At 40.1% G+C, this 12,186-nt stretch overlaps 2 protein-coding genes across 3 annotated transcripts; one reads left to right on the plus strand and one right to left on the minus strand.

Moving 5' to 3' along the window:
• Nucleotides 1-338: 338 nt before the first annotated feature.
• LOC109204746 (toll-like receptor 1) lies at nucleotides 339-4,832 on the plus strand. Its single transcript, XM_019366395.2, has 2 exons — nucleotides 339-481; nucleotides 1,931-4,832. The coding sequence occupies exon 2, from the start codon at nucleotides 1,937-1,939 to the stop codon at nucleotides 4,388-4,390; it is 2,454 nt and encodes an 817-aa protein (XP_019221940.1). The 5' UTR covers nucleotides 339-481; nucleotides 1,931-1,936; the 3' UTR covers nucleotides 4,391-4,832.
• ints10 (integrator complex subunit 10) lies at nucleotides 4,559-12,046 on the minus strand. Of its 2 annotated transcripts, XM_025911884.1 has the most exons (18): nucleotides 11,606-12,046; nucleotides 11,453-11,520; nucleotides 11,271-11,374; nucleotides 11,032-11,171; nucleotides 10,868-10,949; nucleotides 10,637-10,777; nucleotides 10,296-10,470; nucleotides 9,173-9,342; nucleotides 8,933-9,072; nucleotides 8,689-8,842; nucleotides 8,437-8,519; nucleotides 7,663-7,818; nucleotides 6,891-6,999; nucleotides 6,633-6,712; nucleotides 6,298-6,460; nucleotides 6,084-6,177; nucleotides 5,708-5,776; nucleotides 4,676-5,161 (listed from the first exon to the last, which is right to left on the minus strand). In XM_025911884.1, the coding sequence occupies exons 1-18, from the start codon at nucleotides 11,732-11,734 to the stop codon at nucleotides 5,005-5,007; spliced, it is 2,214 nt and encodes a 737-aa protein (XP_025767669.1). In that variant the 5' UTR covers nucleotides 11,735-12,046; the 3' UTR covers nucleotides 4,676-5,004. The 2 variants fall into 2 exon arrangements, with proteins under 2 accessions (XP_025767672.1, XP_025767669.1); XM_025911887.1 differs by lacking the exon at nucleotides 5,708-5,776 and having other exon boundaries at nucleotides 4,559-5,161; nucleotides 11,606-12,045.
• Between the last annotated feature and the right edge of the window lie 140 nt (nucleotides 12,047-12,186).

Raw genomic sequence — 12,186 nt, forward strand, 5'->3', positions numbered from 1 at the left:
AAAGCGTGTTAAAAACCAACCAAACAAACAAACAAAAATGTGTCTAGAGACCAGGAGCAAAACCCTCCTCAAGGCAATAATATACACTGAATCCAATTTCAGGACTTTATCTCCATTTTTTTTTATACATTATCGTATAAGTTTCTCTCCATAAAATGCACTGTTGCATAAAAAGGGAAGGTAAAAGAGGATGAAGAGCCTGGGAACTTATTTTTATTTCCGTGCCTGTTTCTGCTCAGCTTCATGTTTTTTTTTTTTACTGTAACTTAGAAACTAATATTAGCAACTGTTGACTCAGTGCTGATGCTTGCCTTTTGGTCACATTTGAGCCAGACTTTATTTGCTGCTACATGTTCCTCTATCAGTCAGTTTTGTTTGACTGATTTCCATTTCTTTTCCCATATAGAGATTTTGAACCATTGTGACTCTGATATTTTTGGTGCTTGAGACTTTAAAACGTGACCATCAGACGGCAACACAGGTTAGTGGACTCTTATCTTTCTCTGAATAAAATTGTGTTTTCCTTTGAATTAATGTGAATGTGGTTTTGGATTTTAGTTATTTTAAGATTTAGATTAAGATAAATAAAATCAAATTCTGGGCAGAATCGACCCAGTAAAGACATGAATCCATCACACTGGATGGCTCTGTGAAATGTCAGCTGTATAAGGACCCCCACCATGGTACTTCATACTACACCAGAGTCATTAACTGATAGATCAACAAATAAATGGGAGAAAAATTCTTATTTTTTCATTATCTACTACAGACAATTCTGAAAAAGGGACATCTGTCAATTAACAAAAACTTTGTTTTATATTTGCACATCTGACCAATGAGCTACTAGAACCATTTATTTAATTTTACACATTTATTTCTTCATGACGGACACATGATGATGATTTCCAACCCTCTGCAGAGGTTTTGGCTACCAAGTTTTTGTTATCAGTCAGATGATAAAAACCTGATTTGTGCTTTTATCAATCCTGTCTTATTTAAACAAGTTTGGAAAGGATACTGTTACACACACTGCTTCCTTTAAAGTGATCATTAAGTCAAATCCTTACTTCTCCCCAGCAGTTTCTGAGCATTGTAGCCACCAAAAAGATAAACAGCATTTATCTTAAACAAAAACTACTCCAAGGCAGCTCACTCTCTGGGTAGTTTCTTACTTTTAAGGAAATAATATTGTGTTTTGTATATATTTGTTTTGTTTGAAACCCATTTTAATATACCTGACATTTTTTTGAGTATAATTATTTTTTCTTATTTGTATTCATGTGGGTGCAGTACATGTGTGGCATTTATTTTTGTTTAGTAAAATTCATTTAAATGTTTAGTGATAAAGTTAGTTATTTGCAAATGACTGGACACAAATCACTTAATCCTATTATATGACATTATACTACAGTATATATCTCACGAACTTGACTCCAAGTGTTATTATTATATGCATTTTGGAGTCAATGCTGTATTGACTCCACAAATCTTGAAAAGAAAGGCAAATGTGAAATATAAATGTGAGATCAGAGGTCAAATTTGCAAAGATATTTGGATGCAAACTATAATGTGATCAGTAAAATCCCAAAATATCAGTATCTTTCCCCAAATGTTGGCAATACGAACAAAAGCAGTAGAATATTAAACATAGTTTTAAGCATATCTTTTGACTTCAGACATCCAAGGTAATGTGATATTTAGAATCACCTTTTTTTTCCATTTTTGATCAATATTATTAATTATTATTAAGTTGACCTTGATAACCCTGGTGAATGTAACCAAATTTTAATGGATTGTTAACATGACTCCACTCTATAACCCTACAAACTTTTATCAGAATTTATTCAAAACATTTTGAGCTATTGTATTTACAGACAGAATGACACACAGACAAATGCTACCCGTTTAATAGCTATATTTTCTTATACAGGTTACAATGAGGGTCACAGCAGCTGTACTCTGGACAGCAGCCGTGTTGGTGGGACTTCAGAAGAGCGCTTCATCACCTGACAACTTTGTAGACCGATCATCCCAAAACCTCTCTTCTGTCCCAACTGACCTGCCACAGACGACTGAGTTTTTAGACCTCTCTCGCAACTACATACATCAGCTTCACAATGGAGACTTTGAAAAGACCACTCACCTTAGGTTCCTGAATGTGTCATGGAACGGTTTAGAGGAGATCGATCCACAGACTTTTCTTGACACGCCTCTCCTGGAACATCTGGACTTGTCGCACAACAATCTCAAGAACCTCTCAGGTCAACAATACCTGCTACACACCGTGAACCTCCTGATGCTAAACTTGGCCTTTAACAGATTTCTTACCATGACATTGGGGAGTGAGTTCAGCTCTCTTGTAAAACTGGAGAGATTAACAGTTGGAGCAAAAAACATCAGTGTGGGTGACTTCAAGAACATTGCTAAGGTGAAACTACGCACATTGACGTTATTACTAGAGGATGGACTTTATTATGAAGCAGGCAGCCTGGAGGATGTTCACGCTCAAAGGCTGCAGATAGCCTTTGGACATAATCAGAAAATTGACCGTAATCTGACTGCTGATGCTCTGTCCCTGCTTGTTGAAGTGGAGATGATGAATATGAAAGATGGCTACAAAGACCTAAGTAAGCAGCTAAGAGAGACAGTGAAAATCCACACGACAAGTTTTTATCTCACCAACATAACAATTAAATGGCAGGACTTAACTGAATATGTAAATGTGGCTCTAAATACAACTTTGAAACATGTTGGTGTTTCTGAAATTTATGTAAAGAATCCTCCTCACTACACAACTGAAGTGATCAAAACATCACAGGTGATTTCTTTCACAGCCAGACAGGCAGTGGTAACAAGTTTCCAATTCTCACAGGAGGCTTTATACAACTTTTTCATCAGCATGCCAGTGGAGAGAGTTGCGATTACTGACGCACCAATAATACACATGACCTGTCCCAAGTCACAGAGTCCAATACGCCAGCTGGATTTTTCCTTTGGTGCTCTGTCTGATTCCATCTTCTCAAGTGTGGTGGGTAAAAAAGTAGTTGAATGTCAGAACCTGCGTAACCTGAAGAACTTGACTCTGGTAGGCAACAGTCTTAAAAAACTTGAGACACTGAGCAAACGTTTTCAATATATGTCATCCCTGCAACATCTGGACCTCAGCGTCAACTCCATAAGATATGACCAGTCATTAGAGTGCATCTGGCCAGCAAGCATCACCAATATAAATCTGTCTTCTAATAGTTTGACTGACTCGGTTTTTCAATGTCTACCAAATGGGACACAGATACTGGACCTCCAGAACAACCAGATTTCTGTGGTTCCGCAATCCATCCTCAAACTGAGGAACCTTTCAACTCTGAATCTAAATGCTAACCGGCTGCGGGACCTGCCGCTGTGTGACACTTTCCCCTCACTCCACAAGCTTCTGCTCAGGTCAAATTCTCTCCATGCCCCATCTGTGAACATATTGGAAAGCTGTCCCGAACTGCGTACCCTAGATGTCAGTTTTAACCCCTTCACCTGTACCTGCACTCTCAGAAGTTTCATAAAGCTCGCTATCAATTCTGAAAAGAACAACAGCCAATCAGGAATTGAGCTGCTGAATTGGCCACAGGGCTATTACTGCACATACCCCGAGGACGTTAGAAACTCAACTTTAAGAGACATCTCGATCCCAGAGGTTTCCTGCAACATTGGCCTTCTAGTGGTCGCAATTTTGGTCCCAGCAGGGACACTGATTATGTTCGTTGTGATTCTGTGTCACTGTTTGGATGTTCCCTGGTACATGGGCATGATCTGGCAGTGGACAAGAGCCAAACATCGTGTAAGAATGCGACAAGCTCGGCCCGAAGATCTGGTGGGCCTGGAGTTTCACGCATTTGTGTCTTACAGCCAGCACGATGTTGACTGGGTGCGCAATTCCCTTCTTCCCAACCTCGAAGGCCCCGCAGGAGGGCTTAGAATCTGTCATCACGAGCAACATTTTGTGCCGGGAAAGACGATCATTGAGAACATCATCAGCTGTGTGGAGAAATGCAGGCGCTCTGTGTTTGTCCTCTCTGCTCACTTCGTCAAGAGCGAGTGGTGTCATTACGAACTCTACTTCGCCGCCCACCAACGTCTCACTCTGGGCTCAGACAGCATTGTGCTGGTACTGCTTGAGCCTCTGCCTCAATACCTAATCCCATCCAAGTACTACCAGCTGAAGTCCATGATGAACCGCCACACATATCTGGAGTGGCCTCAAGACAGGGCAAAACAAAGGTTATTCTGGGCTAACCTCAGAGCTGCCCTACAGACTGACCTGCCAAATGCTCCAGTCACACAAGTACAGGAGCATTTGGCAGAGGAAAGACGTGAAGACGGACACAGATTAAAGGGGTAAAAAAGGGCTACAAAAGCATTTGGATAAACTGGAAATACATCATAGCTACCCTGCATCTTTAAAGACCGGGCACCTTTTAGGGTTAATTTATCTCATTAATTTAATTAGCATTTAATGACCATCTGATATGATTGCAATGTATAAATTATGAAATAACACATAAACTTGTTTAAACCATTCAAGTAACATTTAATGGAAACATCCATACAAACTAACATTTTGATTCAAGATTGTAGCAAAAACATTAACCTACCAAATAGTATCAAAAATGCACTTTAAGCCTTCTGTCATTACTGACTCCTGCAAGACATCACATTATGAAATGTGGTGGTTATTTATGTTACCATCTCAACTTTGTACCACTGATGAAGAAAACAAACACATACTGTAATGTGAAAATGAAAGCAATTGTCTATCAGTATTGTTGCTAACACTCTAAAAAGAGAAGTTCACTATGAAGGTAAAGAATAAGCCTGCATATTAAGAGTTCACTCCTCGCTGAGAAAGAAAAGAGAGCTGGAAATGTGTCTGCAGAGAATCAGCTTTCTGGGTCATTAAGTCAGTCCACTTGCATTTAAATTGTGCCTGAAACCTCACAAGCTAAAGTCCAGGTGTCAGGGGAGCGACTGGATGATGATTATTTTTTCGTTAATGCAGAAACGGTGAAGCACAGCGAGCAGGTTTTCCCCACAACGCGACACCTGCCTCTCCATGGCCAGACGGAAATCCTCCTTCACTCCTTTGGTGATTCCTCGAGTCACTGTGTGGTGTCTGGAAGAGGAAAAAGATTTTTTTTTAAATAAATGCAAACATAGACATGGTCAGAAATATGGTTTTATGAGATACCTTAAAATAAAAAGAGGCTTAGATTATATAACCTATGCAATAAAAATAACTCATAAATACTGCAGGTTACATTTTCCTTACACACACACATAAATCAGCCAAACAGCATTTTTAGTCTTTTCAAATAAAACGAAAAACATTCCATTATAATAATAATAATCAAAACCACATGAAACATGTCCACACATGAAATGAGATCAAGTGTTATGAGAAGGCAAAATAACTAAATTCACTATACAAAAACACCAACATCGTCTTCAGTAACAACAACAGTGATGACCACAGAAAGGCGAGTAATGGCTCAAATAAACAAACGCCGACAGAAATCAAAGAACGACTAACTCTTGATGTAAAATGACAGGCCCAAATTAAAACTGGGGGATGACAAGCCTTGAAGCTGGGGATGAAGGAAGGGTGACTGGTGGGGTGGTGGGGCGGGATGGGGACTGTGGGAGGAGGGGCCTGGGGTACCTGTCCATCGTCTGCACCCCTTGTAGCAGGAGAGTATTTAACTCCACCCCCAGGGCGGGGCTAGGGTTCCTGAGGGACAGCAACATTCAACAACTCTGTCAGTGAGGGTGCATTCAAACGTCTGAACTTCTACAGTAATGAACAAAGGAGTCTGAAAACAGTTTTTTCTTTCTTCGCTTAAACCATGAACTCCCTCTCTTTATAAACGCCCACTCCATTTACAGCTTTTTCAGTTTAAAAGGTCAATTTTCCCCACAGGCCTTGTCTATGTAGATCAGTCAGTAGCACTGTCCTCTTAAAAACACACCAACAGAACGGGAGAGTGCAGTCACGATGCCAACTAAATAAAGCTCATAACGGGAAGGAGGCTGCTTACTTGATCAGCATTCCCTGATTGGGCAGCAGCTCCAGCTGAATTCTGCCTCCTTCTGGAGTACGCAGGTATGCAAACTCTTCCAGCATGTCAATGTCTGAGAAAAACCATGAGTTTAAGGAAACCAACATCCAACACATAACAAGATAAAGGAATCACAAAGAGAACTGTCTATTTACAACAAAATAAAGGCAAGAAATGAAGGCAAAAAGGATACTGGTGACATAGTTGAAGAAATTCTCATACTGGAAACTGCCTTGTTGGCAGATTTTGTCCACTGCCTTTAAAAACAGCATCTCGCCCTGTGGCCAGTCGTACTGCAGGAGCACCACCACATGACCAAGGGACAGGTCGTCACGACTGTCGGTGAAGGCACGGAGCTGATTGGCCAAAAAAGGGGAAAAAAAGGAAACAAAGATTGTTCAACCAGGGTTTGTATCACAGTCTCATTCAGCCTTACAGCACGGAGCATGTCTTCTCAAAGTCTGCCTATGAAAACTTATCCAAACCCTTGCGCCCACTTATTTCCACAGATGTATCGTGTCTATGTACCTTAAAGCAGGCAAGCATCAGCTGGAGACAGAACGGCAGCACAGATTTGCTGGTGCACGGAAGTAATCTCAAGTCATTACCTGGTTAAAACCAAAGAACAGGGAATGTTAACAGTACTCAAAGCAACATATAAGTACAGACGCATGCAACACTGACTCTGTATGAAGATGGCACAAACGTATTCATATCTCAGATTAGCAAAAATAAATCAAAACTGTTCATAAACAGAATCAGTGAGTAGATTCAGGAAACTTTTACCTTTCCTCGTTTTGGGCTTGACTCTAACCTGATCCTCTGGGGTCTTTGGTGGCTCCTGGTTTGGGGGTACTAGGCCACTGACAACTTCAAGCAGCTTCTCACAGGCCATCTGACAAAAGAAACAGCACCATACAAAACTATTACACAAAATTTGACTGGACAAGGGCTAGTTGTTAGGCCAAGATACTTTCTAAAACTTTTATTGATGAGCAGAATACTAATATAGTAAAACTGACTAAATGACAGACCTGTGATTGACCAGGTCTGTCAGCTTGGTTTAAAAAAAACTGCATAAAAGTGATTGCAAGTTGTTCTAAACACATGAATTTAATCTGGGACATTTTAACCCATTTTAACTATAGTGCCACCTTCAGGCCAGTTGGTGTCACTGATTTGTTTTTCATGGCTTGTAGAACAATTTATTATGCAATGAAATATTTTAAGTAAATATACATGTTAAAAAACAACAAATAAATTATATATGACCAACTATAGATCAAAAGTTTCAATGTGAATCAATAAATTGTTACAGTAGAGTATATTTTCTGCCAGCTGTGCATTCATAAACTTTTTCTTTATTTAAGTTTTCTGCCTTAATATTGTGTGCCCATTCCCAAATTCAGTTCATCACTTCTCTCAGCTACATTTGTTTTAAAACACACTATATAAACAAGTTTGATATGATTTATTTAGAGGCATGTAAGCATATGCATGTCTCCTGACACAACCAAAATAATATATGCTAAGAGTGTGTTTGTGTGCATGTGTATACCCTGTACTCTCCCAGGGCGTAGTGGCAGGATGCCTGCTGTATGAGGGCCCTGTGGTGCTCCAGACTGGCCTGACCTGAGGGACTCTGTGGCCCAGGCTGAGGCTGCTGCACTGCAGCCATCTGGTGCAGGCTAGAGAGGGCCTTACGGTACTGTCCCTGGAGATAATACATTAACACATAATCAGTATATAACCAAAGACAACTTAGAAAGTGTATTTAAATTATAATAAAATAGCCAAAGTTTCATCTGCCAACTTCAACCAGTTGTGTTTAGTTTTAGTGCGTGCATTTGCCTCATTCTTTAAATACTATATAAATTAAAATGTACACTCTCCAGCCACTTTATTAGGTATATCTGTAGGTCAGAGGCGAAGGTCCAGATGGCTGATAGGAAGGTGATGGTAACTCAAAAAAAAACAGAGAGGATCATTTAAAAGCCACAGCCTAACTGAGTACTCTTGCTGACCATCTCCATCCCTTTATTGCCACAGTGTACCCATCTTCTGATTTCTCTGGTTGTTTCCAGCATGTCACAGGGAATTTTTGAAGGCAAAGTGGTCAGTGAGTGCCTGCATCGGTATAATCTGTTCTTTCTTATGCAATAATTGCATTTCCCAACATTGATCAGGGCTATTTAATTCAAAGCTGTATAAAAATGATGGCATATTTGATCCTAAAGTTAAGATAATAAGCTAAAGATGCTGCTGTTAACAAATAAAAGGGATGCAGATGATTTGTCACAAACAGAAAAGGTAAATTAAAAACAACTCTTGCCTGGTATATAATCATGTCGGTGAGGAATATTCGGAACCACAGCCAGCTGTCCGTCTTCCACGCGGCGCAGATCTTCTTGAACTCTTTGAGAGAAATGCAAAATTTAATAAAATGGTAAAAACAATGAAATTATTAAATTATGATTACACAGCAACAAATAAAACTGAAAGAATTTGTGGACAATTAATGCAGCTGTTCTGATAACAAACTTTTGATGTAGCGACAATATGACTGAACATAAAAATCTCCTACCAGCTTCCAAACCATCATGGGAGTGAAGAAGGTCCCAGCTTTCTCTCGCTGTGCGAAAGCTCTCCAAAGTCTCTGACCAGTTGGGCATGTCATTCTTGTTTACTACAATGTGTCGACCACGGCCTTTTCCCAAACCTTCCTCATCATCTGAGCTCTATAAAGACACACAGATCCAAATTTAATCAAAAGAATTTCCCAATCTGGGATCATTAAAGTATCTTACTCATATCTAAACTTTTCTCACCATAGTCTTCTCTCTTCCATCTGCTAGTTTGCGTTTCTTATGCGCATGTTTCAGTGCTCCTCGCTCCACCTCCACATCACTGTACACTGAGCTCAAATCCTCTACAAGGATCCACGGCCCTGAACTCAACCCACTGATTCCTACAAAGAAAAAAATAACACTGAAACCTGATTGTAACATTTTACTGAAAAGATTAGCTATATTAAATGAAGATGGAGATCTACAAAGATAGACGCTAACCCTGGAACAGTGCAGGCTGTACAGCTGAGACGTAGAAGAAGGCACTACGGAAGAGGACAAGCGCAGCACAGATGACCACCTGACTGCAGCACCGGGCCCTCGTCTCTCCTTCTAGACCAGGCAGGTAGCGACACAGCTCCTTCACCCTCTGCAGCATGTCCATATAACTCCTACAGTGCAAATAAACACATGAAAACATTCCTTTTAAAAATTTAATTTCAAATGATCACTTTCAAAGTCATTGAACCGATCCACATTTTAACCATCTATTATTCACATTTTACATGTGGCACATTATATTTGTTCTACTAAGTGTTTTTTTTGTTTGTTTTTGATTAAATTAAGATTTTTTCCACTCATTACCCACAACGTAACTCATATGTGATTTTTTTTTTAAAAAGGCATTCCCTTAGCTTCTTCCTGGGGTCCTTAAACACTCAATCCAACATTTACAACACATGAACATAAAACAAGAAGGTAGCAGATAGCATTCAGTTTTATAGAGAAAACATAAATACCTCATAAAAAGCTCAAAGTATAACACACCTCGTAACAGAAATCCAAAAAGACATAATCAAAGGAAGCCATAATTGACATCTGCAACAGCATTCCTGTACCGTTTATAATTCTGCATCACATATAATGTAGTAACAAAATTCAACAATGCCACTTGTACTGACAGTGGCTACAGTCAGTGTACTTACTAAACTAATGGACTGATAAGCGCCTTTCTGGCTGAGCACTCAAAGTGCTCTACCAAATCGCACAAACATTCATACAGCCTTTCTACCTATGCCTAAGTGCTTTCTAGCAATCACACACCAACTAGCACTCTGATGGACGCTCTGACAGAAACTTGGGATTCAGTCGATCCACCGACCTTCCGATTGGTAGATGACCCTCTCTACCACCAGAGCCACAACCACCCAAAGGTCATGCACTTACAGGACCTGGTATTCCCAGGCAAACTTTCCGAGTACCCTGCAGGCCTGACCCTACTTAGCATCCAAGATCAGATAAGATCAGGTATCCCTGAGCAAATTATCCTACACTTTATGTCACCTTTGTGTAGGAACAACAGCAGTAACTAAGTAACAATGTGACAGGCAGAGTGGTAGATTACCTCTGTCCCTTGTCTCCCTGCCACTCACATCGTGCCCCAACCACAGCAAGGATATCCAGCAGTCTCTCCCAAGGTTCTGCCACCAGCGACGATTTTTCTGTCAGGCCATCAATCACGTAACGCTGGGAAGCACGTGACACACTTGGTGACTTCAGAGCCCCACCTTCTTGAGAGCCTGAAACAGAAAACAAGAGAAACAAAGTAAATAGAAAAAATAAATACTTCAAAGGTTTCACTATAAAGCCCAGTATAGAACTGGAAATTTTAAGAGTCAAAGTGATCCCACTGTGATAGCCCTAAAATAGAAAACAAAGAACAAGTTCATCACAGTGTATCTTCACCTTGTATCTGTCCATCAGGCGAGGGCCCACGGGTAACATAACCAATGTAGAATTCTGCTGCTTTCAACATGTATTTCTGCATTAGGCTGGCAGGCAGGCGCATATCCATGTTGTTTATAACCAAAGGAAGCACATCACACACTGTAGGAGGAAAAAAACTGTATGAAGCAAGTGTTTTTTTGTTTGTTTTTCAAATGAAATAAAACAAATTTAAAGAAAGTATTTACTCACCAAAAAGCTTCCTGAAGCAGTTGACAGGAGTCTCCAAATTCTCTGATGCCTCTGCTTCCAGCAATGTCTCTCCTAAATTGACCTAACAGCACATCGGGTTCTTTAATAGCTTTTAACATTACATATAGTTTTTAAAAGACAATGCAAATAGTAATATTACACACCCCATGTTGAACCACAGACTCTGGAAAGCGCTTCAGCAGTAACAGCAGCATCTCTGCCTTCTCCAAAGTGTTGAAACACTGCTCCGTGGCTTTCAGCAGCATCTCACACTGCACTCGACCAGGCAGCGTCTCAAACAGTCCTGAAAATGAAAAAAAAAATACTCTTTAGATTTTCACAAGAAGCACTGTTCATTGTCACACTTTTCAATGCAAGTAATGAAGGGTTAAAACCCTCTCACCTCTCAGAAACTGTGCCTGCTTATCCTGAGAGTCACTCCGCAGGGCAGCTGTAATAACACTGATCTCACGCCAAACAATGGGCTGATCTGGAAAGTTTATGAACCTAAAGAAAAATCAAAACTAAGTAAGAGGTCAGACTCAGGACAGGAAACTTGACATTAACGCAAAAAATGTAACTCACATGTCGTACAGCAGCCGCCCGGCTGAAGCTGTCTTTTCTGCATTGCGTTCAATGATGTACATTTCATACTGTAAAAACAGGTCCAGAAACACGAGGTGTAAGAAGATGTTTTTACTGACAGCTTTTGCAGCTGGAGGAGATGATTTGCGTTACCTGTATGTTGAAGTCTGCAGGGTAAAGGGTCCTGGCAGTGATGAGCCAGGCTTTGGCAGCACAGGGATCATCAGAGACCAGCTCCCGGGCTCTTTTCACCAAAAACTCACAGTCCTTTTGGGCTGACATTCTATATTTCTGGGTTTAGATGCCGGATGTGACAAAATGTCAAAATATGCATGCGTGTTTTAATGTAGCAGCCAAATGTAACGCTACAGTTAGCCACATTAGCTAGCTAGCGTCAGCTATTTGGTTTTCAGCTGGCATATTTGCAATAACTGATCATCAGACCACCGCCTATTATCCAACTATTCTATTTCAATATAACTACTACACTTATAGTGAGAAGCAAAATCAAGTAAAAGATAAATCTCTATTTACCGACGCACTCACTAACTTTACGGTAGTGACGTCACGACGCGTCGTTTCGTTTTACGACAGCTACGTCGAATTGCTACCGGATCAGGTAAAATGCAACAACAAAAATAAGAACAATTGTAACACTACTATTCTGATATGCTGCACTTAAAAAAATCTGGAAAAATTAAACAAATAAAATTATTCAGGTTTGCACTGTGAAA

Source organism: Oreochromis niloticus, linkage group LG2 (assembly GCF_001858045.2).
Source record: "Oreochromis niloticus isolate F11D_XX linkage group LG2, O_niloticus_UMD_NMBU, whole genome shotgun sequence".
Lineage (NCBI taxonomy): Eukaryota > Metazoa > Chordata > Actinopteri > Cichliformes > Cichlidae > Oreochromis > Oreochromis niloticus.

Bases quoted from the DNA above. Each gene is read 5' to 3' on its own strand.
- ints10 (XM_025911884.1), bottom strand. From the start codon at position 11,734: ATGTCAGCCCAAAAGGACTGTGAGTTTTTGGTGAAAAGAGCCCGGGAG. The intron at 9,343-10,295 runs GTAATCTACCAC...TTTGCACTGTAG, and splicing joins CAGGGAGACAAGGGACAGAG to GAGTTATATGGACATGCTGC. The intron at 5,162-5,707 runs GTACCCCAGGCC...TTCCTCTTCCAG, and splicing joins GGGGTGCAGACGATGGACAG to ACACCACACAGTGACTCGAG.
- LOC109204746 (XM_019366395.2), top strand. From the start codon at position 1,937: ATGAGGGTCACAGCAGCTGTACTCTGGACAGCAGCCGTGTTGGTGGGA.